At 38.3% G+C, this 27,916-nt stretch overlaps 1 protein-coding gene across 1 annotated transcript; it reads right to left on the bottom strand.

The window, feature by feature from the left end:
* Nucleotides 1-8,848: 8,848 nt before the first annotated feature.
* Nucleotides 8,849-9,699, bottom strand: LOC121977910. The gene has a single exon (XM_042530313.1). The coding sequence runs from the start codon at nt 9,649-9,651 to the stop codon at nt 8,974-8,976; it is 678 nt and encodes a 225-aa protein (XP_042386247.1). The 5' UTR covers nt 9,652-9,699; the 3' UTR covers nt 8,849-8,973.
* Nucleotides 9,700-27,916: the final 18,217 nt, after the last annotated feature.

Genomic DNA, 27,916 nt, shown 5'->3' with positions numbered 1-27,916 from the left:
AAAATAATATATTACAGAATAAGTTAATAAATATTTAAAATAATTATATAAACACTACTTGTTTAGCTGTTTTAGAGGTAAAAATAATTATCAAATTCACATAATCCAATTGTCAGACTATTTATTTCTCAATCGATGACATTGAATGTATCCTATGATACTAAGGTCAATGCGGTGGCTATAGGTAGTAGCAAAGTGATAAGCAGTAATCACTGTGCAATTAGGTCGTAGTTCGTACGAGCGACTAGGGTAGTGTGTGACAGTCACCACTCCGCGCAATTAGATCACGCGAGAAGAGGTCAACCGCTGACCCGTGTCACGTGAGACAACTACTGTGAGAATCAACACGATTATGTTGCACAATTATGATGTAATTGGTGTCGTGTATTGCAAGATGAATAAGATAGTCGAAGAATAAGATTAGGATGACCTCTTATTCAGTGGATCTGTGCCTTGGTAGAAAGAACACTAGAGAAGAAATCACATGTAAAGAAGAGCAACACGTGAGAAGAAATTGCGTGCAAAGAAGAGTCATGTGTCGGTGTGTCTCGGAGTTGTGAGAATAGGTTTAGCAACCATTTAAAGTCCTTGCCTCTCATTTTTTTGGGGTATAATTAAAAAAAAAAGTCCTTCATTGGATCGGGTCCTGAGGCGGTTGCCTCTCTGGCCTCATGAAAATTACGACTCTACATAGAGGCTCATCAAAATGATCAATATTCTTAGATCCGATATTTGAGTGAAAATAAAATGATACAAAAATCTAAATGGTAGCAACATTTTGATGATTTCCATACTATAGAGGGCATTTTAAAAACATACGTAAATTTACGGAGTTAAATTAAAAAAATCTCAAAACCTTGCTATTAATCTTTTTTTATTAAAATTTTAATATATAATAGTAAAAAGTAAAAAAAAACAAAAATTATTATCATTCAAATTACTTCTATTTTTTTAATATATATATATATATATAATACACCTTGTATCCTATAAATATCCTTATTCAAAAAATATTATAATAAAATTATTTCAATTATAATAATTTTATTTAAAAAAATTTAAATAATATTTAATTAGTTTTGATCATAATTAAATTAGAATAATTTGTATTAATATTTAAATAATTTTAATCAATATTAAAACACTTGGCTATGTACTTAATAATTTTAAAAATATGGAACAAATTGAATCAAAACTATTCAAAACTATTATAACAATGTTGAAATAAAAAATATTTTTAGATATAATTTTTTTAATATTTTAAAAAACAAATCACGCATTTAATGATAATAAAAAGATATGGTATAATAATAAAACATATAAGGAAATAAATAAGAGAATAGAGATGAATTTCAATATAGATGAATATTCTAGCTAGAAGTCTATCATTTTGTTGGATGAGTAAACTGTATATATCAAAATAAGACACAGTATTATACTCAGAGATTAATAGCATCTCATAATTTATGTAATGTTAGATCATATAATACTTTCAATATGCGATAAATATTGATGTGTATCTATCATTCCAATAGTCTTATATCGTTTGACCAACAACTATATGTGAGGAGGTAAATCAGAGAGTTATAATTTGGCCAATGCGAAGAATAGTTTTTTTCCTCAATTTTATCGAGATTCGAACACTAACAATATAATAACAACTCTGCTCCATACTAGCCAACTCAATCTTGTCCCGGGGTAAAAAAAAAATCTTCATAGCTCTCTATAAAAGGTGTATCAAAACTGGCAGTACAAGATGTTTGGCTTTAGTCAAGATTTGACTTAGTATATGTCGATAGATAGACATCTCCTGCCTCATATGTAATCACTCTATAATGCTCCTCCATAATACTATCACAAGAGGGCACTCAAAGAGCAGGTGTGCCTATGTTTCCATCTCTCACTTATAGAATATATAACACTGATCCTCTAAGTATATTTTCTTATCTCTAGTGGGAAGTCATCTCTAAGCTAGCATCTAGAGTGTAACAACATAGCTAGGTTGTATGCAAAGCTTCCATACTGCCACACTCATGGTTTTTTAAGATTGGGATGCCTAAAAAAGTCATATACCCTAGTCATTCCTCCATCCTATTTGAACCAATCTGCCAACCTCTGTATAACACATGCCGCCAACCTAGTAATCGCAAGTATGAGGTCTCGAATATTAATACCCACTTGATCGGTGAAAAATCCGAATGTAGTACTACCTCCCAAATCCATATGTATGCTCATCTAAGATAGATATAATGAGATAGATATGATGTACTCAGTTGTCTAGAAGCCTATTTTTAAGTGTGTATAAGTTATATTTAGGATTTATTTAACAAATGAAAAAATAAAATCTTCATAGCTCTCTATAAAAGGTGTATCAAAACTAACATTACAAGATGTTTGGCTTTAGTCAAAATTTGACTTAGTATCTGCCGATAGATAGACATCTCCTGTCTCATATGTAACTACTCTATAATGCTCCTCCATAATATTGTCACAAGAGGGCATCCGAACAGGTGTACCTGTGTTTCCATCTCTCACTTATAGAATATATAATATTGATCCTCTAAGTATATTTTCTTATCTCTAGTCGGAAGTCGTCTCTAAGCTAGCATCTAGAGTGTAACAACATAGCTAAGTTGTATGTAAGACTTCCATACTATCTACACTCATGGTTTTTTAAGACTGGGACGCCTAAAAAAGTCATATACCCTAGCCATTCTTCCATCCTATTCGAATCAATCTGCCAACCTTTGTATAGCACATGCCGCCAATCTAGTAATCGCAAATATGAGGTCTCGAATATGTAATACCCACTTGATCGGCGAAAAATCCAAATGTATTGCCTCCCAAATCCATATGTATGTTCATCTCAGATAGATACAATGCATTCACTTGTCTAGAGGTCTATGTTTAAGTGTGTATAAGTTGTATTTAGAATTTATTTGATAGATGAATCGGGAGAGAAGATTGTATATCTTCATTGATGGTGTCTTTCTTCACCCACTCGGGATCCTCCTTTCCTTTTAGAATTTCAGTCAATATTGGTATATCAGTGCGTCTACTTCTAATGTCTTGATCAAAGCTCATCAATCGGGGACCGAAGTTGCTAGCGTGACCCTTCTAACGATTAAGTCAATGATGGGCTGAGATGGAAGGTTCGCATGCATGAGAGAGCGAAAGAGCTCAAAGAAAAAGGCGGAGAAGATTAGCCTTTACGTGAGAGAAGAAAATCATACTTTTACTTATCTTCACAGGCCCTTATATAACTACGGAGGTGAAAGTCCACATAAGATGCCACACGAGCCCTAGGTGGGCCGCGTGGACGACCACACGAGCAAAGCACCTTTTGCTGGCTAGCCACACGAGTAGACCATTGCTCTAGGGGTGATAGCATTGGAACTCTTGATATTGTCTGATCGTTAGTCTGATGTCGCTTTCAAAATACGTAGGTACGTTTGCCGGAGTCAATTTTATATTAGGGACGGTTAGAGGTTAAGGTCAAAGAGAGTCCGCTCAACCAAATTTCCTCGTTATCCTTGAGCCACTAGGATCACACGGATAGAGGAGGTCGAGACTCGATAGGATGCTATTGTCGGGCGTCGGCCTAGCGCACAAGGTCATAATAGGACAATGACTCAAAATAAATTTAAATACTTGAATTATAAAAAGCTAATAATAATAAAGGCAGACTCTCACCTTGGCACAAAAGTGTCAACTTCTCATTTATTGAATTAATGGAATTAAAAAATAATATTAGCTACAACTGTAATTGACTAAAAATAGTACGAACTGGTATGACCACAACTGTAATTAACGAGCCATAATTTAGGATTTTTTTTTTTAGAAAAATTTGTTTAGTCTTAAAAAATATAGATAAAGATTGAGAGAGTTTATGTGGTAGGTAATAGGGGAAGATTACCTACGTTGGGGCCCAATTTGAGATGTGCTTTGCACGACTAAGTGAGGGTGGATCAATTTGTGGGTTAAGTTAGGTACGAGGTGGGCCCCACGTCGCATAGATCAGCTAGATATGACCCGCATGTTCAGTCTGGACCCAATTTCAATATAGCCTATTCACATATATCATCATCGCTTCTTTTGTTTTTGAGAAAAAAAAATTCACTGCCCACGCGACACTGCAACATGAGGCTTTCAGACTTTGCTATAATGGGTAAAACATTAATTTTCGATGACCACATATCTTTTTGAGAGAACAAAAAATCTTTTCACCTTTTAGTTAATTTGATAATCAATCTTATAATTTACCTTCTTTCATATAATATAATTTATAAATGAACTATGAGCGACATTTAATATGAACATAATCAATTTTTGTTATAATATTAAACTTTCACACATTGTAGAAAATTTCCCACTACTCCCTCTTAAAAGAGGTAGATCATATCTCATGTTTAATCATTCTCTCAGCTCAATATTATTGTCGCTTTAATAAATTATTTCTTGAATTGAACTATTTTTAAAAAAATATTTATATTTAGTATTTTTTTTCTTTTTTATTATGTTATTTTACAAAGATAAAAATTAGATGAGCACATGTAAACAAGATACCCTTTTTATTATTATTCAGTTGTATATATTTATCCTCCTATTCTCTAGTACTATTTTCATTATTATCTATCACCTAAATCTCCCACCTAAATTCTAAATTAGTTGGACGCATTGTAGTAACTACGGTTTTATAGTTACTACAATGCATATTTAATATGTTCAAAAATATTCATATTGTAGTAACTATAATTTCATAGTTGCTATAATTCATATTTAACAGGTTGAAAACATTCTACGATTCCGTAATTATTACAATGTGAATTTCACCTTATTTATCTATCATTCATATTGTAGCAATTATGATTTCATAATTACTACAATATAGATTTGACTTACTCATCTAATATTCATGTTGCATCAGTTATAAAATTATAGTCACTATAATATATATAACAATCATGATTTCATAGCTATCATAACACGTCAAATTGAATCAGAATTTAGATAGAGATTTAAGTAGGAGTTAATAATGAATACGGGGAGGTAGGAGAGTAAATGTATATAACTAGACCATTATAAAGGTCATTTTGATTAAAAAGTAAAATGAGGCGTACTAATTTAGAAAAAAATATATTTATTTTTGACGAAATTGGATTTTCAAAATTCATAATATTAAAATAATAATAATAATAAAATATCAACTAACAGATGTACTTTATTTGTATTATCATTAAAAAAATATTTTATTTTCTAAAAATATTAAAAGGACGTCTTATATTCTAATTCCAAACTGTTCAAATTAAAGCAGCTTTTATTAAAGCTGTTTTAATTATAGAAATTTCGATTAAAAATGTTTTTCTTTATCAATTTTAATTAAGCTAAATCAATTTTAATTATAATTACTTAATAATTTTGAGTATATCGAAATAACTTTAGCCAATATTATAATAATATTTTTTTTAAAAACACGTTTTTAATATTTAATGAAATAAAGAGTCGAAGATAATGAAAATAAAAGTCACCCCTTTATTTTTTTTCAATAATGTAATAATCAATTAAGGCAATCTAAATGATTAGTTTTTGCAGTAATCAACTGATTTTTTTTTTTTAAAAAAGTAAATATTATATAAAACAAGATGTACAATATTGACCTTATTTATGTATGAAGTATCAACTCACATGTATTTAAGGGCGGAGCCACGTTGATTGTTATTCGAGCTGTAGCTCGGGGTCTAACGATGGTGGCAAGGTGATTTTCTTGAGGAGAAAGGGTAAAAAAACAAAGAAAAAAAATAGCTCGGGTGATGTCGACGTCGATGCCTTTTGACGTCTACACTTGTGGCTCACAGTCTAGATAGATGACCTTAGCTGGCTCCACCAGTGCATGTACTCTTTGAAAATATCATCTACATCAAAATGAACCTCAAATATATTGTGGTTTCTTTGCTTAGCATATATAATATATCATGGATGATATAGTAAGATGACTTACCTTTAGGGTGCATTTAATTCAAGTTATCATGTATAATCTTTATTATGTGATTACTAGGTAATCACATAATCAAGGTTATGGGGAATAAAACATAACTAAATGTTGTTTGGTTCAACCTAGGTAATTCAACAAAAACTTGTTTGTTTGAAGATTTTAATGAATACCTTAGTTTAATATTTTACCGTATTACCCTCAGTTACAAAATCAACTATACATAATATTATTATTATTATTTATTTTTTAATATTTTTTTCTTTTCTTTTTCTTGTATATTTTTTTACTTTTTTATGTGTTTTTTTATTTTTTAATGTTTTTATATTTTTATATTTTTTATTTTTTTATTTTTTTTTACATTTTTTAAATTTTAATTTTAATTTATTTTTTTAGATTTTTAAATTTTTAAAATTTTAAATTTTTTTACATTTTTAAAATTTTTAAAATTTTTTATTTTTTTTTTAAATTTAAATTTTTTGGTTTTTATTTTTAAAATTTATATTTTTATATTTTTTTTAATTCTTTGTTTTTAAAAATTTTTAAACATTTTTTTATTTTATTTTTACATTTTTTCTCTTTTTTCCATGTTTTTTCTTATCGGCGGATATTTTTGGTAAAAAAAAATTCGTTAACCCCGGAATCAAGAAAAACCTTAGTTTTATGAGGTTTTCCGATTCCGGGCTGCATGACTCGGGAATCATCGAATACATAAACCAAACAAGGTTTTTGTTGATAACCTTGGATGAATAATCAAGATTATCAAAAATAACCCTGAACCAAACGCACCCTTACTGTATTCCTAGACGTTCTATGTTATTGTTTGAAAAACAACTAACATATATCTTCGGTTGCATGCACAACAAAGGGTGGAGCCGCATCTTGCCCTACTTGGGTTTCAGCCCCGAGGCCGACAGCGTTGAGAAGGAGGTGCATCTTGAAATTGTTACGGGAGAAAGGAGGAATATGTAAAAGCAAAAAGGAAGATACTCTAAGTTTTTTTTTTCAATCAGTTCATCGGGATCAGTCGGAAAGCAATAAAATTTCTAACTTCACCATTGTGCACAACCATCATCGCATTCATCTTCATAAATTCACAATAAGCCGACATCCAAAGAACAAATATTCTTGTGCTTCTTTCTCTGAAACACAGAATGTGCAATTCCGATCTTTTATATATTTCAGTCGAACCCATATAGGCAGTTGTCTATGCGCCAACATCCATAGCGTAAAGGCATGAAAATACATCTTCCACACCTTACTCGCCCAAGACTTCATTGTGCTCAATCCTCTAAAAAAGGAGTATATTTTTATCAATCCAACATGTCTCTAGCTAAACCATATTGCCAATTAAGTGAATTAAATACAAAACTATAGTGTTTTTGTGAGGGGAATCAATTGTAGAAAAATATCCATGTGGGGAGAAGGGAAAAGAAAATAATCCTTTAAAAAGAGAAAAGAATCCGTAAAGAAGAAAGGAAGAACACAAGGCCAAGTGGAAGAGAAATTCGGGATGGAAGAGACGGTCATATGGGGATGTCTGTGACTCAAGGGGTGATCACGCTTGCAGGCTGTTGGTTGTGTACAAAAGTAAAATACATAATTTACTTCTACTTCGTAGAAATTAAATCTTATATCTTAGTTGGTGATACACCAATCATCGACATTGCAAATCTTCGAAATTATTGTAAACTCTAGCCACAGACTGCTCGAAGTCGAGATGATAGTCACGTATCTCAAACTTTATGTCACAACGTTTCAATCCTTGACCCGATGATGTATGATGACACCCTTCTTTTATTTTTCTCAACAAGATAGAGACTTCCACTCTCTTCTTACTTAGACTCCCTTCTTTTTCTTTCTTTTTCTCCCACTCACATACTTCACATAAGAAGTATGTATTTATAGGATAAGATAAGAATGAGGGTTACTAACATTAGAGAGTTACTAACCTTCATGTGGTAATGTTGCTTAGTAGACATAGGTTACATGTAGTAATACCCTTAGTGGACATAAGTTACATGTAGTAATGCCCTTTAGTGGGCATAGGTTACTTATATGTAGTAATGTCCTATGGTGGACATAGGTTACATATAGTAATGTCCCTTAGTAGGCATAAGTTACTTACACAGGCGACTGCACTCGTGAGTGGGCGCGAGCGTCTACGAGCAGCGACCGTGCTCGTGAGAGGTCATGAGTGCAAGCTGATGTTAGGGGGCGCCTGTTGCTCATGTTCACAAGCGATTGTGAGGGGGCATCACTGCTCACAAGCAATCATGAGGGGGGACACTGTCACTCACAAGCCGTCATGAGGGGATGCCCACCACTCGAGCTTGTGAACGATGGTGCAAGGATGTCCTTACTCTCGAGCAATCGTATTGGGCTAGTTGCACAAGGTCATTGGCGGCTCGCAAAGTTGAGGATGAGGGATGCTAGACACATGACGGCGAGGGAAGAAACGCATTCCGTCCTATTTTGAGTAGATAAAACTTTATTAACAAATTGATCTAGTGGATGGATTTATAAATCCATCTGTCAATTCTTTCATAAAACGTAAACAAGGAAAAATGTAAAAAATTATCCTTCCTTAAGAAATAAATTCATAAACAACGGAAAATTTTCAGTCCTCAATTTTTGAATTCATCCACCCAAATAAACTTTGCATAAGTGAGCAATTAAGCCCGTCTAATTTCCTTAAGAATACAGCTATAATTGTTAAAAATTTGCATAAAAATCAATAAAGGGTTTTAAGATTATTTTTTTAAACAAAAAACATACTTAACAAATTTGTAACTTGCTCCTCGCATAAAAAAAAAAATAACACTATCAAAATTAAAAATCGGAAATAATTATTCTCGCACAAAAAAAAACAAAATATAAATATTGTTTTTCAAATAACTCTTCTTTCTTCCCTATTATTTCAATAAGACACCACGCACACCCTAAAAATAAAAAGAACCAAAAGTGTTCACCGGCGGCGACAGTCACCGGCAACCGAAGATATCTATCTCGATAAGGTTCTCCTCTGCTTCGCCCTTGAGGTCGATTTCTATCATGTCGTCACCATCCTCCTCCTGGTCTTCTTCTTCCCACCGGAGGCACAGCTCTTCCGGCGAGCTCGACCCCTCCGCCGCCTCAATGGGGGATCCTGCATCACTATCCGAGTCGGAATCAAGGCCGGCGAAGCGGAGTGATCCCAATCCCCAGCTTCCCAAGTCGGAATTTTGCGGCCATCTCAGGTACTCCTGGAACCCTACGCCCCCGCACTCGCCCTCCTCCTCCTCGTATATGACCTCGAGCGGGCCGCTACGGCGGCCGAGGTCGTCGAAAAATGTCCCCTTTCGATGGTAGCTGGCACACTCCATGTCAGTCTCGGGGCACGATTCCGGAAGCTCCTTCTCCTCCGCCGCGGCGGCGGCGGCGGCGGCCGGAGGCGAGGAGCCGAAGCAGAGAAGAGCAACGAGGAGGAGGAATGTGGAGATGAAAACGGGGGAGAGGAGCAAGGTTAGAAGCGATCGGGGAATGTAGAGAGCGACCAGGAGCGAGGCTGCGGCGAGGATGGAGAAAAGAGGGTGGGAGAAGAAAGCGGAGACAAAAAGGAAGGATCTCGAGAGAAGATCCTGTAGAGCAGAGGTGGATTCCTCTGGTTTTGCTTCCGCCATTGTTGCAAGTGCAGAGCTCGCTGCTTGGCAGTGGAAGCTCGAACTGAAGAGAAGAGCTCGTTTTGGCGAAGCTTCTTTTTTTAATGTTAAAACTTCAAATGGATTAAAAAAAAGCCAACCTTCCCCTGCTTTCTCTTATGACTGTTTACTTGCAAGGATGGAAATCGCTTCCACGGAAGCACACACACTATCTTTGGGGTGAAACATGCTTCCTTCATCCAATTCACAATGAAAAATACCATTTTGCTCAACCACTGTCCACTTCCACTTATGATCGTGCTCCTTTTGTGTTAGACGACGAGGAAAAAAATTTATCAAGGTCGGCTTATGCTCGTTTAAAGAAGGAAGTCAGAGTAGTAGTTCCTAATCGTCAAGATGAATGGAGAAAAGATGGAAGAGAAAAAAAATTTCTATTGTGAATAAGACTTTAGTCCCATATTAGAAATTTCAAAGTATATTGCTTGATATATATTGATTCACATACATTAATAATGTGATTAAATGCATGGAGACTAGTTGCGGCAAAATTTATCAAAATTTACCTAAGTGGAATAACCAAGAATTTGTCATGTAAACCTTTTTGCCCCTTACTTTAAAGGTGTAACGGATGCATGAAATTTAAAGATTAATATAGCCAAGTAAAACATTGTCGTTTTCACGGCTCGACGAATAATGATCATTAAACGATCGTTAACGCTGTCATCTCTCGTTCGATGGAGTATTCGTGATAGCAGTCAGGTACCTCTTAGTTCGTCGTGATCACCAATACTTGGTGGGAATCACGGTTAGCCGTTATATACTGAGAAACAGACGACTCGAGAAAACCTCGAAGCATAGCCGGAGGTGGGGCGCATCTGTTTTAAGGAAACTGCGTCTATCACACACCTCGACCTCTTCGTCCGGCCGGCTACACTCCCGTCCGGCCGTACGCTCGCTCAGCCTCTCATTCGCTCGATCTCTTCGTCCGATCGGCTGCACGCCCGTCCGGTTACACGCTCTCTCGGCCGCTCATTCCCTCCGTCGTTCGCTCGCTCGACCGCTCACTCACCCGACCACTCTCTCGATTTGCTCGGTCGGTCACTCGCTCTGTCTGCTCGACCTCTGCTTGGTTGGACATTCGACCGATCTACTCACTCGGCTGCTCTACCTGCTCGACCACTCAGTTCGCTCGAATACTGTGCAGTCTGCATTCAGCACTTAGTAGAAACTAACCCTGCTGGTGGCTTGAGATTATCTGCTCAGGTCATCTCGACAGATAAGTTGAATTTAATTTAGTATAATTTAAATTCGACTAATTCCCCAAATCTATGAGAGATTGTCCTACACAATCAATATTGTCATCCCTTCGTCCCTTCATCTACCTGATTAGTAGACTAAAGTAATAGTCATTCTCAATGTTCGAGCAATGCCTCCTGATCCTATTCGAAATTTGAGTCAGATGAAAGCCTGGTGAGCTGGTATGGACGCTGACCAGGGGGGTGGCGACTGAGACACCTTTCTCGTATATTCTTCCCAAAAAGGACTCTCACGTGGTGCTGACGGGCGAGGACACTGGAGCCGGCGATACCTGAGCTCTGCGCACACTCAGATGAACATACGGACGTTAGAGGTCAAAAACCAGGGAAAAAGTTTCCGGAGCAGATCCAACGACGCTCAAGTCAGGTACTTTTCCCCCAGAAGAACAGTGTACGAAGAAAAAAGAAAGTAGAAGACAAGTGCAAATGTGTGAGAGAGTGCACTTGCGTGAGGGAGAGGACCTCCCTTTTACATGACAGTGCGTACCTTCTTGAGCTTGATCGATGTCAGAGAATGTCGGATGTCAGACCTTGTCGGGTGATGGCAGGTGATGGAGGACACATGACACCCTCCTGTAGCCTGAAGGAAGGTTCCATTCGTAGGTGGCTATAGACCATTGGAATATTCTCTGACACTTGGCAGTTATTCTCTGACAGGCAGTTACGATTCTCTGACCTCGTTGTCCTATAGCGCTCTCCGTCCTGACTAGGAAGGAGTAGAATAGCCCGGGATGATTAGTTAAGTATAACACCTGGTCTAGACTTTGGGAGGTCGAGACTCTGGCGAGATAGTCCCGGCACTGGCCTGAAGTTGGCTGACAGTAGGGATGTAAATGAACCAAACGGTTCGCGAGCTATTCGGAGCTCGATTCGATAAAAAGCTCGTTCGAGTTCGTTCGTTTATCTTATCGAGCTGAGCTCGAGCTCAATTTCGGGCTCGACAGTTTTATCGAGCCGAGTTCGAGCTTAAGGATATTCGGCTCGTGAGCTTGCGAACATATTCGTTTATAGGCTTGCGAGCCAAAAAAACGAGCCTTAAACCGAGCCAAAAAAAGAGCTCTAAAATGAGCCAAAAAAACGAGCTCTAAAACGAGCCAAAAATGAGTTCTAAACGAGCCTGAGCTCGCTTAACGAGTTAAGCTCGTTAACTTTGATAATCGAACTAATAACGAACCGAGCTCGAACTGTTCGCGAGCTTAAAAATTCTAAAACGAGCTGAGCTCGAGCCTTGTGATAAAAGCCAGATTCGAGCTCGAGCTTAGCTCAAATATAACTTAAACGAGCCGAGCTCGAGCCTAATACAGTTCGGCTCAGTTCGGTTCGTTTACATCCCTAGCTGACAGAGAACTTTAGCTAATCGAGAGCATTGGTTTATGTACTGCTAGGCCGTGAGAACCTAACCCGTCAAATTCTGGTCAGGTATCATCCGACTGTGTACCCAGGTATCTCAGATTTGGAATCCCGGTCTGTTGAAATCCGACCGAAAATCATGTTGCTGATATCGTTCCCATCTATTGACTATCACATCTCCTTAACTTCAGAGTGTCACGTCCTTTTGGATTCTGACTGACACGTCTCCTTGACTTCTGACTGTCCCGCCCCCTTAACTTCTGACTGTCACATCTTTATCGGACCCATCATCATACACCGTATCATCTCCCCTTAGTGCAATGCTTACACAGGTAAGTTCATCATACTACAGGATGCTTAGTCTACTTCACTACTTCAAGAAAACCATGGCGATAGACATAATGAATTTGGATGTGTTCGAGCGTACCTACCCAATTAAGGTCACCAGATGAAGCAACGCTGTAGAAAGGAAGATGGCCAAAAGGTTCAATGAATTGGTCGAGTGGTAGGGATGGATGTTTACCTCACATCACATTGCCAACTCTCATCTTCTCATCCTCACCTCTTCCTCTTCCTTTTCAAAGAATCCTCCATCAAACTTTTTGTCAAACAAGTCACGGTCTAAAGGCCCGCCTTGCTACAAAAAGCTTTAGTAACCTTTACTCAGTCCCCTACCAACGCTTGATAAATTATTCGATCGATAAACGAGAGATTGGGGAGTCACTTTTTGAGGTGCCTGAAAGGGATATCGTGATGGAAAGATTCTACTTGAAGGGATGGAACAGTGAAAAAGGAGGTTCTGCCTCATGGTGTGTTCGAAGACTCTTGGCTAAGTAGAACGATAGGACCGAATTGTTCAATTTTCATTTTTTTTATAACTCATGTTTTTAATTTTTACTATCCAACTAATTCCAAAAGTGACAGGATTCTATCCTATGAAAATTTCCCACTAGTTCTCCATAGATAAATCTCAAAAGCGCAACAATAATGCGTCCGATTTCCATCACACAAAATTTTCCATCAATCCCCAAGAGTGAATCGCGATGTATTCAAAGACTCTTGTCTATTGGCTAAATAGAAATGATGGTAGGACTGAATTGGTCAAGTTTCATTTTTTTTAACCCAGGTTTTTAATTTTTAAGAGAAGATAACGAAATAAAACCATATCATCATCAATCCAAGATCGAGATGTCGATTTGATTAGGTTATCAAAATCTTAAAAGGTAGCACATGTATGCAACACCTACAAGGGCACGATGGATGAAGGGGACCTAAAAGAAGTTCAAGGATGACTCGCTAAGGTACCTCATGCTTTACGTCGAGATGATTTAGAACTTTCTCTTGGACGAGGTCCGGTGAGAATCGTTGTATTATCTAACAATGTAAACAGGTAGAGTCCTAGATTTTGAAAGTCCGCTGAAAAAAAAAAGTCAATTGTATTTATATAAAAAATAATAAAAACAATACTATGAAAATAATTTCATTAACATACCACATAAATTAAATTTATGTTTATATATTTTAAAATTTAAGAAAATAGAAATAAGAAAAACGTTAGTAAAAAGGATGAAAAGACTCCGACTGTATTTTTAGGGAGATCAGATTATCTGTTTCAAGATTTTCATATTCTCGTGTCTCCTCATCGATCGAATGAGTTAGATCATATCTCAAGGATGTAGTACACATCATGAGGATATCATGCCATCCGATCAATGAGGGGACATGGGGATACGAGAATCTTGGGACAAAGGATCTGATTTGATTTTGAGATAAGATCCTCTGTCCCAAGATTCTCGTGTCCTCTTGCTGATCGAACGGGCTAAATCATATCTTAAAGATATAGTGTACATCACGAGGATGTCATGCTCGTCCGATCGACGAGGGAACATGGGACACAGGAATCTTGGGACAGAGTATCTGATTTGATTTTAAGATAAGATCCTCTATCCCAAGATTTCAATGTCCCCTCGTCGATCGGAAGAGTTAGATCATATCTCAAGGATGTAGTGCATATCACGAGAATGTCATGACCGTCCAATCGATGAGAGGACATGGGGATATAAGAATCTTGGGACAGAGGATCTAATTTGATTTTGAGATTAGATAATTTATCCCAAGATTCCCGTGTCTCCATGTCCCCTCGCCGATCGGACGGACTAAATCATATCTCAAGGATACAATGTACATCACGAGGATGTCATGCCCGTCATATCGATAAGATGATATAGGAACACGAGAATTTTGATATATATATATATATAATCGTGATATCATGCGCGATGTGCACAATGTGTGACTGTGCACATCGCGCAGGATATCAACAGGTTTTTTCATTTTTTTATTTTTTTAATATTTTAAATTAAAAAAACAATTAAAAAAAATTAACATTTCTTCATATAAATTTCTAATACATTAATATATCAACTCAACATATTACAATACTCAATAAATACTTAAATTAATTTTATTTTAATTTTTTTTAAAAACCAAACACTATAATCTAATTGGAAAGCCTGAACCCCAGAGATAAAATCTAAAAAAAAAAAAATAACTTTGATACTATAACCCAAAGCCTGAACCCTAGAGGTAAAATCTAAAAAAAAAAATAGTTTTGATACTATAACCCAAAGCCTAAACCCTAAATAACTTTGATACTATAACTCAAAGTTTAAATCCTAGAGGTAAAATCTAAAAAATAATACTTTTCATACTATAACATAAAGTCTGAAGCCTAAAAATAAAATTTTTAAAAAATAATTTTATTATTTGTTTTAATTCAAAAATTAAAAAAACAAACAAACTAAAACATGATATCTTCTGCACGCGCAGTCATACACGGTTTAAAAAATAATTTAATTATTTGTTTTAATTCAAATTTTTTTAAAAAAAAAACTAAAACTTGATATTCTGTGCGTGCACAGTTGTCCACTGTGCGAACGCACAGGATATTAGAATCGTATATTAAAAAATATATAAAAATTTTAAAAACATTGGCTCCACCTTTTTGAATTAATGAACTGGTTTAGTTAACTTTTACTTAAAAGAAATATTAGAAATTACAAAAAATAAAAAATGGGTCCAAATGGTAGGGCTTTGTGCGCCGACACCATCTTTACCATCCAGGTCTGACTCTGAATGTAGAGTAGTCATTCAACATTAAGACTATGTTTGATTAGGTGTAATGTAATCTAACTTATAATGTAATCAAATTTGTAATGTAATGTAATGTAATCTTAATTATATTACTACGTTTGGTAATATAATGTATGTAATATTTGATTATAAGGGTAATTACATTCTTTTGTTTGGTATCCATTATTTTTTATAAGGAATGTAATTCATATTATTATAAAATGACAAAAATATCTGGGACTTCTACCGACGGCCGCTGCATCTCTGTCGGAGCTTGCGTCCGATGACCAATGACGGTCGGCTGGCGACCGACGGCCAGTGATCGGAGACGACGACGACGGCTACCGGCAACCGGCAGCGGCCGACGATCGACGGCTGGCGACCACGGCGGACGACCGACGGCGGCCAGTGACGGCGGCCGGCGGCCAGCGACGGCGGCCGACGACCTGCGACCGGCGACGGCCGACGACCTACGACCGGCGACGACCTACGACCGGCGACGACCGACGACCGGCGGCGACCGGCGACCGACGGCGGCCGACGATCGGCGGCGGTCGGTGGGCGAGCGGCGACCAACGGGTAGTCGACTAACTAGGGATATATTCAACATTCAAATTTTGGTTAAACAGTGACCTCGTAATGTAATCGGATTACATAGTATTTGCTTTGTAATCCAGATTACAAAATTTCACTACCTTTTGTAATCGAGATTATATTACATTACAGGTTTAAAGTCAAAACAAACAAAATAATCAGCCTTGTAATGTAATCCTGATTACATTACAAGACAGATTACACCCTACTAAACGTAGCCTTACAAAAGTACTTTAGCAACCGAAATATTTATTGTTAATCGGTCACTAATTGAACATAACGAATAATTAGCAATTGATTATTATCATTGCTATGAAATTAGCCACTGACGTAGTTTAGTGATAAAATTAAATATTCCATCGAAACTATAGATGAAATTTATTATTCAGTCTGATCCTGTCCGAACGCTGAATCAACGGACGCTGGGCACGTGGCGCTCTCCAAACTACTGACGTAGATCTTCGACCGGTCGTACGAACCTCCGGCGAACCTGCAAGGAAGTTGAGCCGGGAAGTGGTTCCCGGCGACGACCCTCCGACGCTCAAGTCAGGCAAGTGGACAACAAAGAAATAGCTTCGAATATGCCAGAAGGCGTACCTCTGAAGAAGTGCGAGGCTCCTTATATAGAGCTGGGAAGGAGCTCATGCACACATACCGAGGCGAATACGTGTCCCCAGCCCATACCTCAGTAAGGGCTTGTCAGAAAGCTTGCTTGACACCATACTGCTACAATCCAAGAACGTCTTCGATGGGACAGCGGAACCCCTTGTCATAAGATTTGGAGTATGGCTTGGTCATAGAGCACGCCCGCTGTCAGAAGATGTTCCTTGTCCTTTTCTCCTTACTCCATACTGGGCGTCCGGCCGGCCAGCACTCACCTCACGTCCAGCCGGTCATACATAGTGGTCTACTTGGGAGATTCTCGGTAATGTGCTCTATGGAGACTGTTCACAGTATGCTACCTTATGTCTTCGGCCGAGCGTGCCATCCGCTCGGCCCTTCGATCCTGTTCGACGAGCGCCGGAACCCCGACTCCCGCCGGGACGCCTTTTGCCATCAGTTAGACACCGGTCGGCCGGCCGGGCGGTCAACCCCCCTTCTCTGGTCGGCCGATCGATCCCACCTTTTCTCGGTCGTCAAGTCGGTCCATCCTTATCCGATCGACCACCTGGCCCTCTGACTTCCATGTGGCGTTGACTCCCCGGAAAGGGGGGTCCCGTGCTCTTACCGCCGGATCACTCCTGTCCGAACGCTGAATCAACGGACACTGGGCACGTGGCGCTCTCCAAACTGCTGACGTAGATCTTCGACCGGTCATACGAACCTCCGGCGAACCTGCAAGGAAGTCGAGCCGGGAAGTGGTTCCCGGCGACGACCCTCCGACGCTCAAGTCAGGCAAGTGGACAGCAAAGAAATAGCTCCGAATATGCCAGAAGGCGTACCTCTGAAGAAGTGCGAGGCTCCTTATATAGAGCTGGGAAGGAGCTCATGCACACATACCGAGGCGAATACGTGTCCCCAGCCCATATCTCAGTAAGGGCTTGTCAGAAAGCTTGCCTGACATCATACTGCTACAATCCAAGCACGTCTTCGATGGGACAGCGGAACCCTTTGTCGTAAGATTTGGAGTATGGCTTGGTCATAGAGCACGCCCGCTGTCAGAAGATGTTCCTTGTCCTTTTCTCCTTACTCCATGCCGGGCGTCCGACCGGCCAGCACTCACCTCACGTCCGGCCGGTCATACATAGTGGTCTACTTGGGAGATTCTCGGTAATGTGCTCTATGGAGACTGTTCACAGTATGCTACCTTATATCTTCGGCCGAGCGTGCCATCCGCTCGGCCCTTCGATCCTGTTCGACGAGCGCCGGAACCCCGACTCCCGCCGGGGCGCCTTTTGCCATCAGTTATACACCCGTCGGCCGGCCGGGCGGTCAGCCCCCCTTCTCCGGTCGGCCGATCGATCCCACCTTTTCTCGGTCGTCAGGTCGGTCCATCCTTATCCGATCGACCACCTGACCCTCTAACTTCCATGTGGCGTTGACTCCCCGGAAAGGGGGCCCCCTGCTCTTACCGCCGGATCACAGTCTTTAAATTTAGCGACGGAATTAAATAGTCTATGGCTAACAATAAAGATGTCAAAAATTAGTGACTAAATATAATTTTCCATCGCTAAATAGATATGAATTATTAAAAAATCGTCAGCTATCCACTTATATGAAATTTAAAAATATTCTCATTTTAGAGATAAAATTTTAATATTCTATCACTAATTAAACGAAAATTTAAAATAACATCACTAATTAGAGACAAAATTTTAAACGTTCATCGCCAATTAACGCTAGAGTTCTTAATTATCATTACTAATTAGCGATGACATTTTACATTATAATCACTAATTAGCGATCACATTTTAAATTCTTATCGTTAATTCCATAGCTAATTATCGCAATTTCTCAACAACATTGCCCTATTTTATGAGCTCGGATCCTTTGGACCGCTTTTTGCGGTTCAGGGGATGATCCCTAGACATGTATTGGTGGGGATGAATGATCCCCACCTATTTTATAAGTGAGGATCATATATTTCACCAATGCATATCTAAGGACCATTCCTGAACCACAAAAAGTGATCCCGAGAATCTGCCCTCTTATTTTATTGGCTACCCATGCTTTTCAAATATATATCAATCAACATCATCATAAAGATGATTTTCAAACACATTCACAAACATATATTAAACATTCACAAATAATATAACACATTCTCAAACATAACATTAACATTACATAAATGATACAATCCACATAACACATTTTCAAAAATGGTTAGTATCAAATCCAATCTAGCTAATCAAGTATCAAATTCAATCCAACAATAAAATAAAGATGTATATCTAGACATCTCAAATAAAGTATAATACATCTTAATTTAATAATATGAAATATAACATCTCCTAGCGAAGACAATTAAATCCACTCTAAAACTAACTAGCAATATTCAAATCTACAAATATATATATATATATAATGCTATAGGTTATTAAAAAAACAAGGAAAAAACTAATGATACATCAATAGAATTATGACTAATAAATTGAATTTAAACTAAATAAGATCAACATATAATAATATGAGTAGTTTGGATAGACAAAGTACGTTAGCTAGAAAATTATTTTACACACCTGAATGCTAATTTGGATATCTACTGATGATGATATATAGAATAGATCTACAATATTTTCGAAAAGATATAATATAATTAGATATGTAGGATTGAAAGAGTGTGATGTGCGATGGAGGGAGGGGGGTGAATATCACTCTTTTTAAAAACTCTTTTCTTTTCGTAACGACTTGTAAAACAAATAACAAAGCGGCAGCGGAAAACAATACAAACAACTCGAGTGGTTACTTGGTTCGGAGCCTACGTCGACTCCTACTCCAAAACTCGCGATCCTTGATCGCACCGTTGGACAATTCACTATAACTCTTTTTTTCGAAATCCTCGGAAAGAAGCAGTGCGTACAAATAGATGAGTAAGATAGTAACAGCCTACTATCTTACAAGTAAATAAGTACAATGCAAGCTAATAAAAATATACTGATAGAAGATTAGGGATGCAGCGTGTCGGCACTTCTTGGAGTAGTAGCTTGCTTATGAAGACGAGTAGTTGTAGTACGAACAGCAACTTGCACAGAGAACAACTTCAAACAGATTCATTATTTAGCCTCGGACCTCGAGCTTCACTTTTATAAAAATGGTCAACGTTCGGTCGACCGATCCTTGGGTTCGGTCAACTGAACCCGCTCCTTGCCTTCTTTGCTAAGATCTTATCCTCGGGCATTAATGATGTTTAATGGTTCGGTCGATCGATCTCATTGTTCGGTCAACCGAACGGTGAGCTTTCCCCATTCGTTGAGATTCTTCATTAATGGGTTTATTAAGGAAGAGGTCTATGTAAACCAACCCCCAGGATTTGAGGACCTAGACTACCCTAATCATGTATTTAAATTGAAAAAGACCTTATATGGACTTAAACAAGCTCCTAGAGCATGGTATGAATGGTTATCCAATTACTTAACATTCAAAGGCTTTAACCAAGGTCACATAGATTCGACCCTATTTGTAAAAACTATAGAAAAAGAAATCTTCATAGCACAAATCTATGTTGATGATATAATTTTTGGCTCAACTAACTCTAAATTTCTAAAAGAATTCGTTAAATTAATGGAAAATGAATTTGAAATGAGTATGGTTGGGGAACTAAATTTTTTCTTAGGTTTACAAATTAAACAAACGAAAGATGGAATCTATATTTACCAAACTAAATATGCTAAAGAACTAATTAAAAAATTCGGCATGGAAAACTCAAAAATCAGAAATACCCCATTGGCCACTAACATCAACATTGACTCTGACCCAGAAGGGAAACCAGTAAACCCAAAATACTATAGAAGTATAATAGGAAGCCTACTCTACCTAACTGCAAGTCGACCATATATAATATTTGCAGTTGATATGAGCGCAAGATACCAGTCTTGTGCAAAAGAATCACATCTAACATATGTTAAAAGAATACTTAGGTATATTAAGGGCACCCTAAATATAGGACTTTGGTACCCTAGAACTAGAATCTTTGACCTTTTTGGCTATTCTGACTCAGACTATGCCGGGTGTAAATTTGACAGAAAAAGTACAAGTGGTAGCTGCCAAATCTTAGGTCAATGCCTAGTAAGTTGGTCAAGCAGAAAGCAACATTGTGTTGCTCTATCCACCACTGAAGCTGAATACATAACCCTAGGAGAGTGTGCAACTCAACTTTTGTCGATGATGCATACCTTAAAAGACTATCAATTAGAATATAAAAATATAAAAATCTTAATTGATAATATAAGTTCAATTAATCTAAAAAAAAAATCCAATTCACCACTCTAGGACTAAACACGTAGAGGTAAAGCACCACTTTGTAAGGGATCACGTAGCTAAAGGTGAACTTGCACTCAACTATGTTGAGTCCAAATCAAACCTAGCTGACATTTTCACAAAACCCTTACCTGAACTTGAGTTCAGTGCACTTAGAAGACAAATAGGAATGTGCTGGGTTGAATAGATGTTGATTTTCAAACTCATTGTCTTACTTAATCATCCTGTTCTTTTCAAAATTTCTAGAAAAAACAATGATTTTAAAAATTCCATTTTCTTAGAACTTTCAAAAGTTGGACTTAGTTTAGGCTCTACCCTAGAAATCATGTTTCCCTAGATTTAAGCCAGAGCATCTCACAAACACCTAGGTATACCTTGCTTGTGTTTGAAATACATAGAACGACGTGAGATGCATAGGGTACAGTCTGGACTCCAGTATACTTATATCTGTGCATCATTATGAGTCTTGGCGTTAAATACCTAGTCAACATTAATCAAGTCAAGTCTTCCACCACTAGTCAAATCTAACTGGATCTATTGACTTAACTTGACTAACCAAGTGAAAGTTATTGCCCTCTAGACAATCAACAAGTAGCTAAAGGTTAGACAGTTGGCGAAGAAAATGGAGATTTTAAGATTGAACATGCTTGTACTTTAGGGCTCTGATACCTGATCAAAACAATTTGAAAAACTTAACAACTATTTAACTTGACTCATGCTTGGACTTAAGGACCAACTAAATTTGATTAAATAACCTAAATTAAATATTTAGTTCCTCCCTCTTTGTCCTAAAATTTAATAAATTCTTACTCTTATTTTTTCAAAATTAAGTTTTCAAACTAAGTACCTTTTTAAACTGAAACTACATTTTCAAAATTCAATGTTTGCAAAAGGCTTAGCTAAGTGGTTCATATATCAACTTTCTAACTTTCTCAAACTTAGCAACTTTTATAAATTTTTGCTAAAATACTTTTCTAAGTTACCTCTTAGATTCATTCTATACTTAGCTAAAAGTATTAAAAAGCATATTTCTTTACTTGCAAAATTTAACTCATTTTTTCTAAAAACTTAAAACTTGCTTTCAACTGGCTTATTTTTTTTGATAAATGGCAAAGGGGAAGAGTAGGGAAATTCAAAAGTAAAAATCTAATTCAAAAAGAAAGCCTTGTATTAAGGGGGAGCTTCACAAAGTTTAAGTGTTAGCTTAAGTTATGCTTGAATTTGAATTTATATACTTAAGCTTGCTCACTTAAAACCTTTTAAATATATTTATGCATTTATTTTACTTAACTTTGAATTTGGGTTGCCATAATAAAAAAGGGGGAGATTGTTGGTGCGGGAAGCATCCGACGATTGAACCTAAGTTTTGATAATGACAAAGGATTCAAAGTTAAGGTGTGTGGTGATCTAACAGTTTGAATGAGATTGCAAGAAAGTCCTAAGTGTACTTAGGCAAAAGCCCTAACTGTGGTTAGGCAAGGTGAAAACCCTAGGGGGTGGTAACCCTAGGTCATAGGGGGTGGTAACCCTATGCGGAAAGTCTTGGTGGGTCGAGTGCTTCAGGCAAAAGTCCTAGGGGGGTAACCCTAGGTGGAAAGTCCTAGTGTTGCGAACTAGGTGAAAGACTGAACCAGCCGGGAAGTGGAAGTCCAGCAGAAAGTCCAGAAGCATCGAGCACCGAGCAAAAGTCCAGTCGATCTGGAGGATCGCACTGGCAACAGGTAAATCTCCTGAGTGGAGTAGGTGAGGACGCGTTCCCCGTAGAGGGAACAATATCCGTCGGGTCGACCTAGGGTTTCCGGTTGGAAATCCGAAGTCAGACCCGAACAGTCCGGAGACTGTCAAACTTTCATATTCATACTATTATTGTGTACTAACTTTGTGTTGTAGGTATTTTGGGACTAACATGTTTGCAGGTACCAAAAACACAAAGTACACCTCGGATGAACAGTGTTCGAGGCGCCTCCATGGGGCTTGGAGGCGCCTCGGGTGCAAAGCTGGAGCTGGCTGCGAAGCAAGCTTGAAGGTGTTGGTGCAACATCCCTCAGGTCAAGGTTGACCTGGTTGACCAAGATGAGTCTTGGTTTGAGTTTAGATGTTTGACAATAAGAAATTGATTGAAGAAGAGTCAAGTAGGTCAAGGTTGACCGGATACTTGACTGGGATGTTAGGTAAAATGGAAGTCTTGGTGAGTGAAGCTAGGTGAAAGTCCTGGTGAGTGAAGCCAGGTGAAAGCCCTAGTGAGTGAAGCTAGGCAGATGGAAAACCCTAGTGAGTGAAGCTAGGTGAAAGTCCTGGTGAGTGAAGCCAGGCAAGGGAAAATCCAGATGGATCAAGGATGATCGGACATCTGGTGTTGGGAAGTCCAAGTAGGTCAAAGGATTGACTGGATACTTGGCACAAGGAAATACAGATAGGTCAAAGGGATTGACCGGACACTTGGTGGGAAGTCCTAGCAGGTTAAAGGAGTGACCAGATGCTAGGCATGATGTACCAACAGGTCAAGGTTGACCGGATGTTGGTTTGAGAGGCTTGGAACTTGGTTTTGGGCAAAAACCAAGTGTTGGATCGATCAGTGGATCGATCCAGGAGCTGGATCAATCAGTGGATCGATCCAGACCTTTTCTAGCGAACAAAGAGCCTCTGGATCGATCCAGATGTCCCAATCGATCAGTGAATCGATCGGGACGATGCTGCTTCGCGGGATAAGCGCTGGATCGATCCGTGGATCGATCCAGGCGTTACTCCAGAGCACAGAGGTGCTCTGGATCGATCCGTTGATCGATCCAAAGCCTCCCCGATTGATTGGGAACATTCGAATCGATCGGGATCCAACCGTTAGCGTCGATAAAGGCCGCAGGCGCACGATTCCTTCGGCATCGCTTCTCCGATTCACTCTAGATCTCTCGCCAGCTCCTCCACAGCACTCACAAAGCTCAGATCGCCAGTTCTTGAAGGATCTTGGAAGTTCTCCAAGTCAAGAGGCGGATCAAAGCCAAGAAGAGAAGCTAGGGTTAGGGTTTATACTCATTGTAAGCTTGTAAGCTTGTATTTCTTGTATCCTTTCCCTCTCTTCTTGTATTGAGTCTTGTAGGGCTTCTCCGCCCTTGGTAGTTACCATAAAGGAGAGTTTTATTTAGTGGAGGGTGTGTGTGTTGGTGTGGATCCTTGGATTAGTCACCTCTTGTGAGGTGGATACCAAGTAAACCAACCGTATTAGCGTTGTGTGATTGTTTCTTTGTATTTCCGCTGCACATCTTTGAAGAAACAAGAAACGCCAAGCAACGTCGAGCAACGAGCGAACGCGACGAGCTATTCACCCCCCCTCTAGCTATTTTCGGTCCTAACAAGTGGTATCAGAGCAAGGCCGCTCTTCACCGGAATCATCGTCGGAAGGGTCAAGCATAACAAGAAAAGCTAGAGGGTGAAGAAGTTGAAGCAAATTCATCAAAAGTCAAAGATTTCAAGAAGCTCAACTTCAAGATGCAATTCCAAGATGGACTTGGATTTGACACAAGGGTGGCTCCACCATACACTTCCACGAGCTTCGATTCTTGGAAATCAAGAATCGAAAACTTTCTTATGATGGAGATAGAGCAATGGTTTGCTCTAATGGAAGGATTTGAAGCTCCAACAAACTCCAAGGGCAAGCTTCTCAAGAAAAGCAAATGGAGCTCGGAGCAAGTCCAAAGGTGCGATGCAAATGACAAAGTGACCAAGCTTTTGGTCAATTTATTGCCAAGCACCATCCTTTGCAAAATTGGAGAATTTGAAGATGCAAAGGAATTATGGAGCAAATTGGCCAAGCTTCATGAAGAGATCCCCTCCACTGTACAAGAGCAAGAAGTATCCAGAGAGGGTGACTCTTTGGAGCAAGACCAAGAGGAGGACTCCGAGGTTGAGAGATGCTCAACCTCCGAAGAAGAGGAAATCCAAGAAGCTTCATCCTCAAGGGAATGCAACGAAGGGAACAAGGAAGGAGCATACTCCTTGTTTCATATTCGAGATGATGAAGCCTCCACCTCTAGGATTGAGGGGGAGCAATCTTTGGTGACGCCGGATCAAGAAGAAGGAGAAGCTTCTACATCCGGGTTAAGAGACAAAGAGGAGGAAGAAGATTCTACCTCCACAAGTCAAGAAAAATCAAATGGAGGAGAATCAAGGTCCGATCAAGAGGAAGCTTCTACCTCCGGATCCAAAGGAAAAGATGCCACCCCTACAAGCAAAGGTATAAATATTTCAATTAATAATAAAAATCATATTATATGCTTTGAGTGTAGGGAACATGGGCACTACAAGAGCAAGTGCCCCAAATTGGCCAAGAAAAAGGGCCAAATGGCACAAAAAGGCAAGGAGAAGCCAAAGGAGACCATTCCCGGAACAAAGAAGAGCAAGGAGCACATTGTGTGCTTCTCTTGCAATCAAAAGGGGCATTACCGGAGTCAATGCCCCAAGGGGAAGAAGATGGTCAAGGCTCAAGGAGGCATTAGTCAAGAGGGAGTCTCCAAGGTAAAGAAGAAGGTAACATTTATTGAGCCTACTCCTTTACATTACGGTAAAAAGCATGATAGTTCTAATTTTTATCATTTTAATGTGATTTACCATAAGAATAGGAAGCATGAGGGCTTTAAGGAAAAGCATGTGGCCCTACATGCCAAAACTATCCAACCTAAGGTTAGGAAGGTAGATGGACACTTGGGAAAGAACACTAAGGATAATAGATACAAGCCCAAAAACAAAAATGCTCATGGGTGTAATGAAAAATCAAAATCTAAGGATTTAATGATAGAAAATCAAGTCTTGAGGTCAAGACTTGATAAAATGGAAAAGACCCTAAAAAGGATGGAAAATATCCTAAAAGGGCAAAATGAGCAATACCTAGGGCTAGGAGCACAAAGGTCATCCAATGGCCATAGAGGTTTGGGATACAAACCAAAGGCTAAGAAGGATGCTCCCTCTTACCATAGAGTTCCATACAGTTATGGAACAAACCCTAGGTCTAGTGGTCAAGTCAAAAATACTAGGGAGGTCATCCCTAAGAGTGTTTTTGCAATAAAAGTGACTAAGGCTTTTAAAAAGCCCAACAAAGTCACTAGGAAGGTATCTAGGGAAGTAATCCATAGTGAATACCTAGAGTATCCAAGGAGCACAAATAGGTGTTGGGTTCCTAGGAGTATTTTCTCTACCCCATAAATGGGTTAGAGAGTGTCAACTCCGATTAGAAGGGTAGTTAACCCAACTTTGAAGAAATTGACACTCAAGGAGTATTTTCAAGGTTTTGTTAACCTTTGAAAATGAAATGGACTTATTATTTACTCCTTGAAAAGAGTAAAATGTGCCTAATGGTGGAAGAATTGATTTTAATCTTAAATGGCACATATTGGGAAATTCATAAGAACTACCAAGTTGGGATTTTGGTATGTTCTTAGGAAATTTAAGGCAATCCGGGCCTTAATTTAAAAGTGCTACTTTTGTGAAAAATGAAATATGCCAACATTTGAGGATATGCTTATTTTCGACTGGCATAAATTAATCAAGGGAATTAGAAATGCCAATTTAGGCTTTGGCATTTTCTTGAAGCACTTTAGGGCAATCTAGGTTTAAGTTGTAAGTTTAGCGAAGGTTTTAAAGATACTTAGATAGTTAATCTAGGTATATTTTATTTATGCTAAATCTTGCCATGATTGTTTGCCCATCATATGCCATGACATCATGTCTATTTTTGTATTCATGTTTTATTATGAAAAATCCAAAAATACAATGTCATGACATTCATACATCATGTAGTTATAGGATATTTTCTTTTGAAAATTATTTCTTTTTGATGTATGCCATAACATTATCATGCATTAAGTTTAATTCCTTGTAATTAAGGACAAAAGGCATTTAACAACACTTATTAACAAGTGACATCCTAGGTGGGTGTCTAATATCTCCAAAATGCCTAGATAGATATGCATGATCCCTAGATTAAGGGCAAAACCAAAATCTACATCTCACAAAGACCTATAAGATGACTTGTATGTGTTTTTAGTACACATTAGATATAAGTGAGATGTTAGGATGATGAATAAAGCTCAAGATGTTGATTTAGTGCATTCTTTTGAGTTTTTAGGTTCATCAAAACACATAGTTATGTGTTTTCCCATCATTGGGAAAGCTAATGTACAAGTCATGTGCATTATGCCCAAGGAACATGATGGGATATTGGTTTTGAAAATGTTTTAAAATGCTTTTGGAAAACCATGGTGAAGGCTATCTTTTGATAGTAATCACCATTGAATAGTTAGACACAAACTTGAAGAAAACGCTAAAGTTTTAGCAAGTTTTCAAGCTTGTGTCAATCTTTGAAAATATGATGTATTTTCATAGAAAACTATTTTTACATGATTAAGTATGCCCTAAATAATGTCTACACGAAATTTTATGATTTTTGGATTTTTGTAGAATTTTCTAGGGGTTTCTGAAGTTGACTGAAATGGAATTTCAACAACTATCAGAGCTTCGATCGATCCATGGATCGATTGGAGTGCCTGAATCGATCCGTGGATCGATTCAGAAGGCAAGTCTCCCGCGAGCAGAAGCTTGCTGGATCGATCAGCCGATCGATCCAGGTAGTCTGAATCGATCAGTGGATCGATTCAGAAAGGTTCAATCGATTGGAACCCAACTCAAATCGATCCAAGTTGCTGATTTTGGCTGGGAAGGCCTGATTTCAGCATCTTTGAACCTCTTTGAGTCTAGGTAACCATTCCAAACCCCTAAAATATATTTGTATACATACAAAGGGTGTTTTCATGTGAAAACAAGGATGGATTGGTTAAGGAAGGCTTCATTGAAGTTTAGGTTGAGGTTTGTTTCAAATTTTGAGTATTTGAACCTCAAAACTTCTAAATTTGGGTTTCCTAAAGGTTTAGGGATTCCAAGTCATTGTTGGTGCAATGACGGTTACCACCATGTCTTTAGGGGGAGGG

The sequence above is a fragment of the Zingiber officinale genome, chromosome 4B (genome assembly GCF_018446385.1).
Source record: "Zingiber officinale cultivar Zhangliang chromosome 4B, Zo_v1.1, whole genome shotgun sequence".
Lineage (NCBI taxonomy): Eukaryota > Viridiplantae > Streptophyta > Magnoliopsida > Zingiberales > Zingiberaceae > Zingiber > Zingiber officinale.
The sequence above is the reverse complement of the archived record's forward strand: the minus strand, read 5'-3'. Positions and strand labels throughout refer to the sequence as shown.

Coding starts and splice junctions, on each gene's coding strand:
- LOC121977910 (XM_042530313.1), bottom strand. CDS start 9,651: ATGGCGGAAGCAAAACCAGAGGAATCCACCTCTGCTCTACAGGATCTT.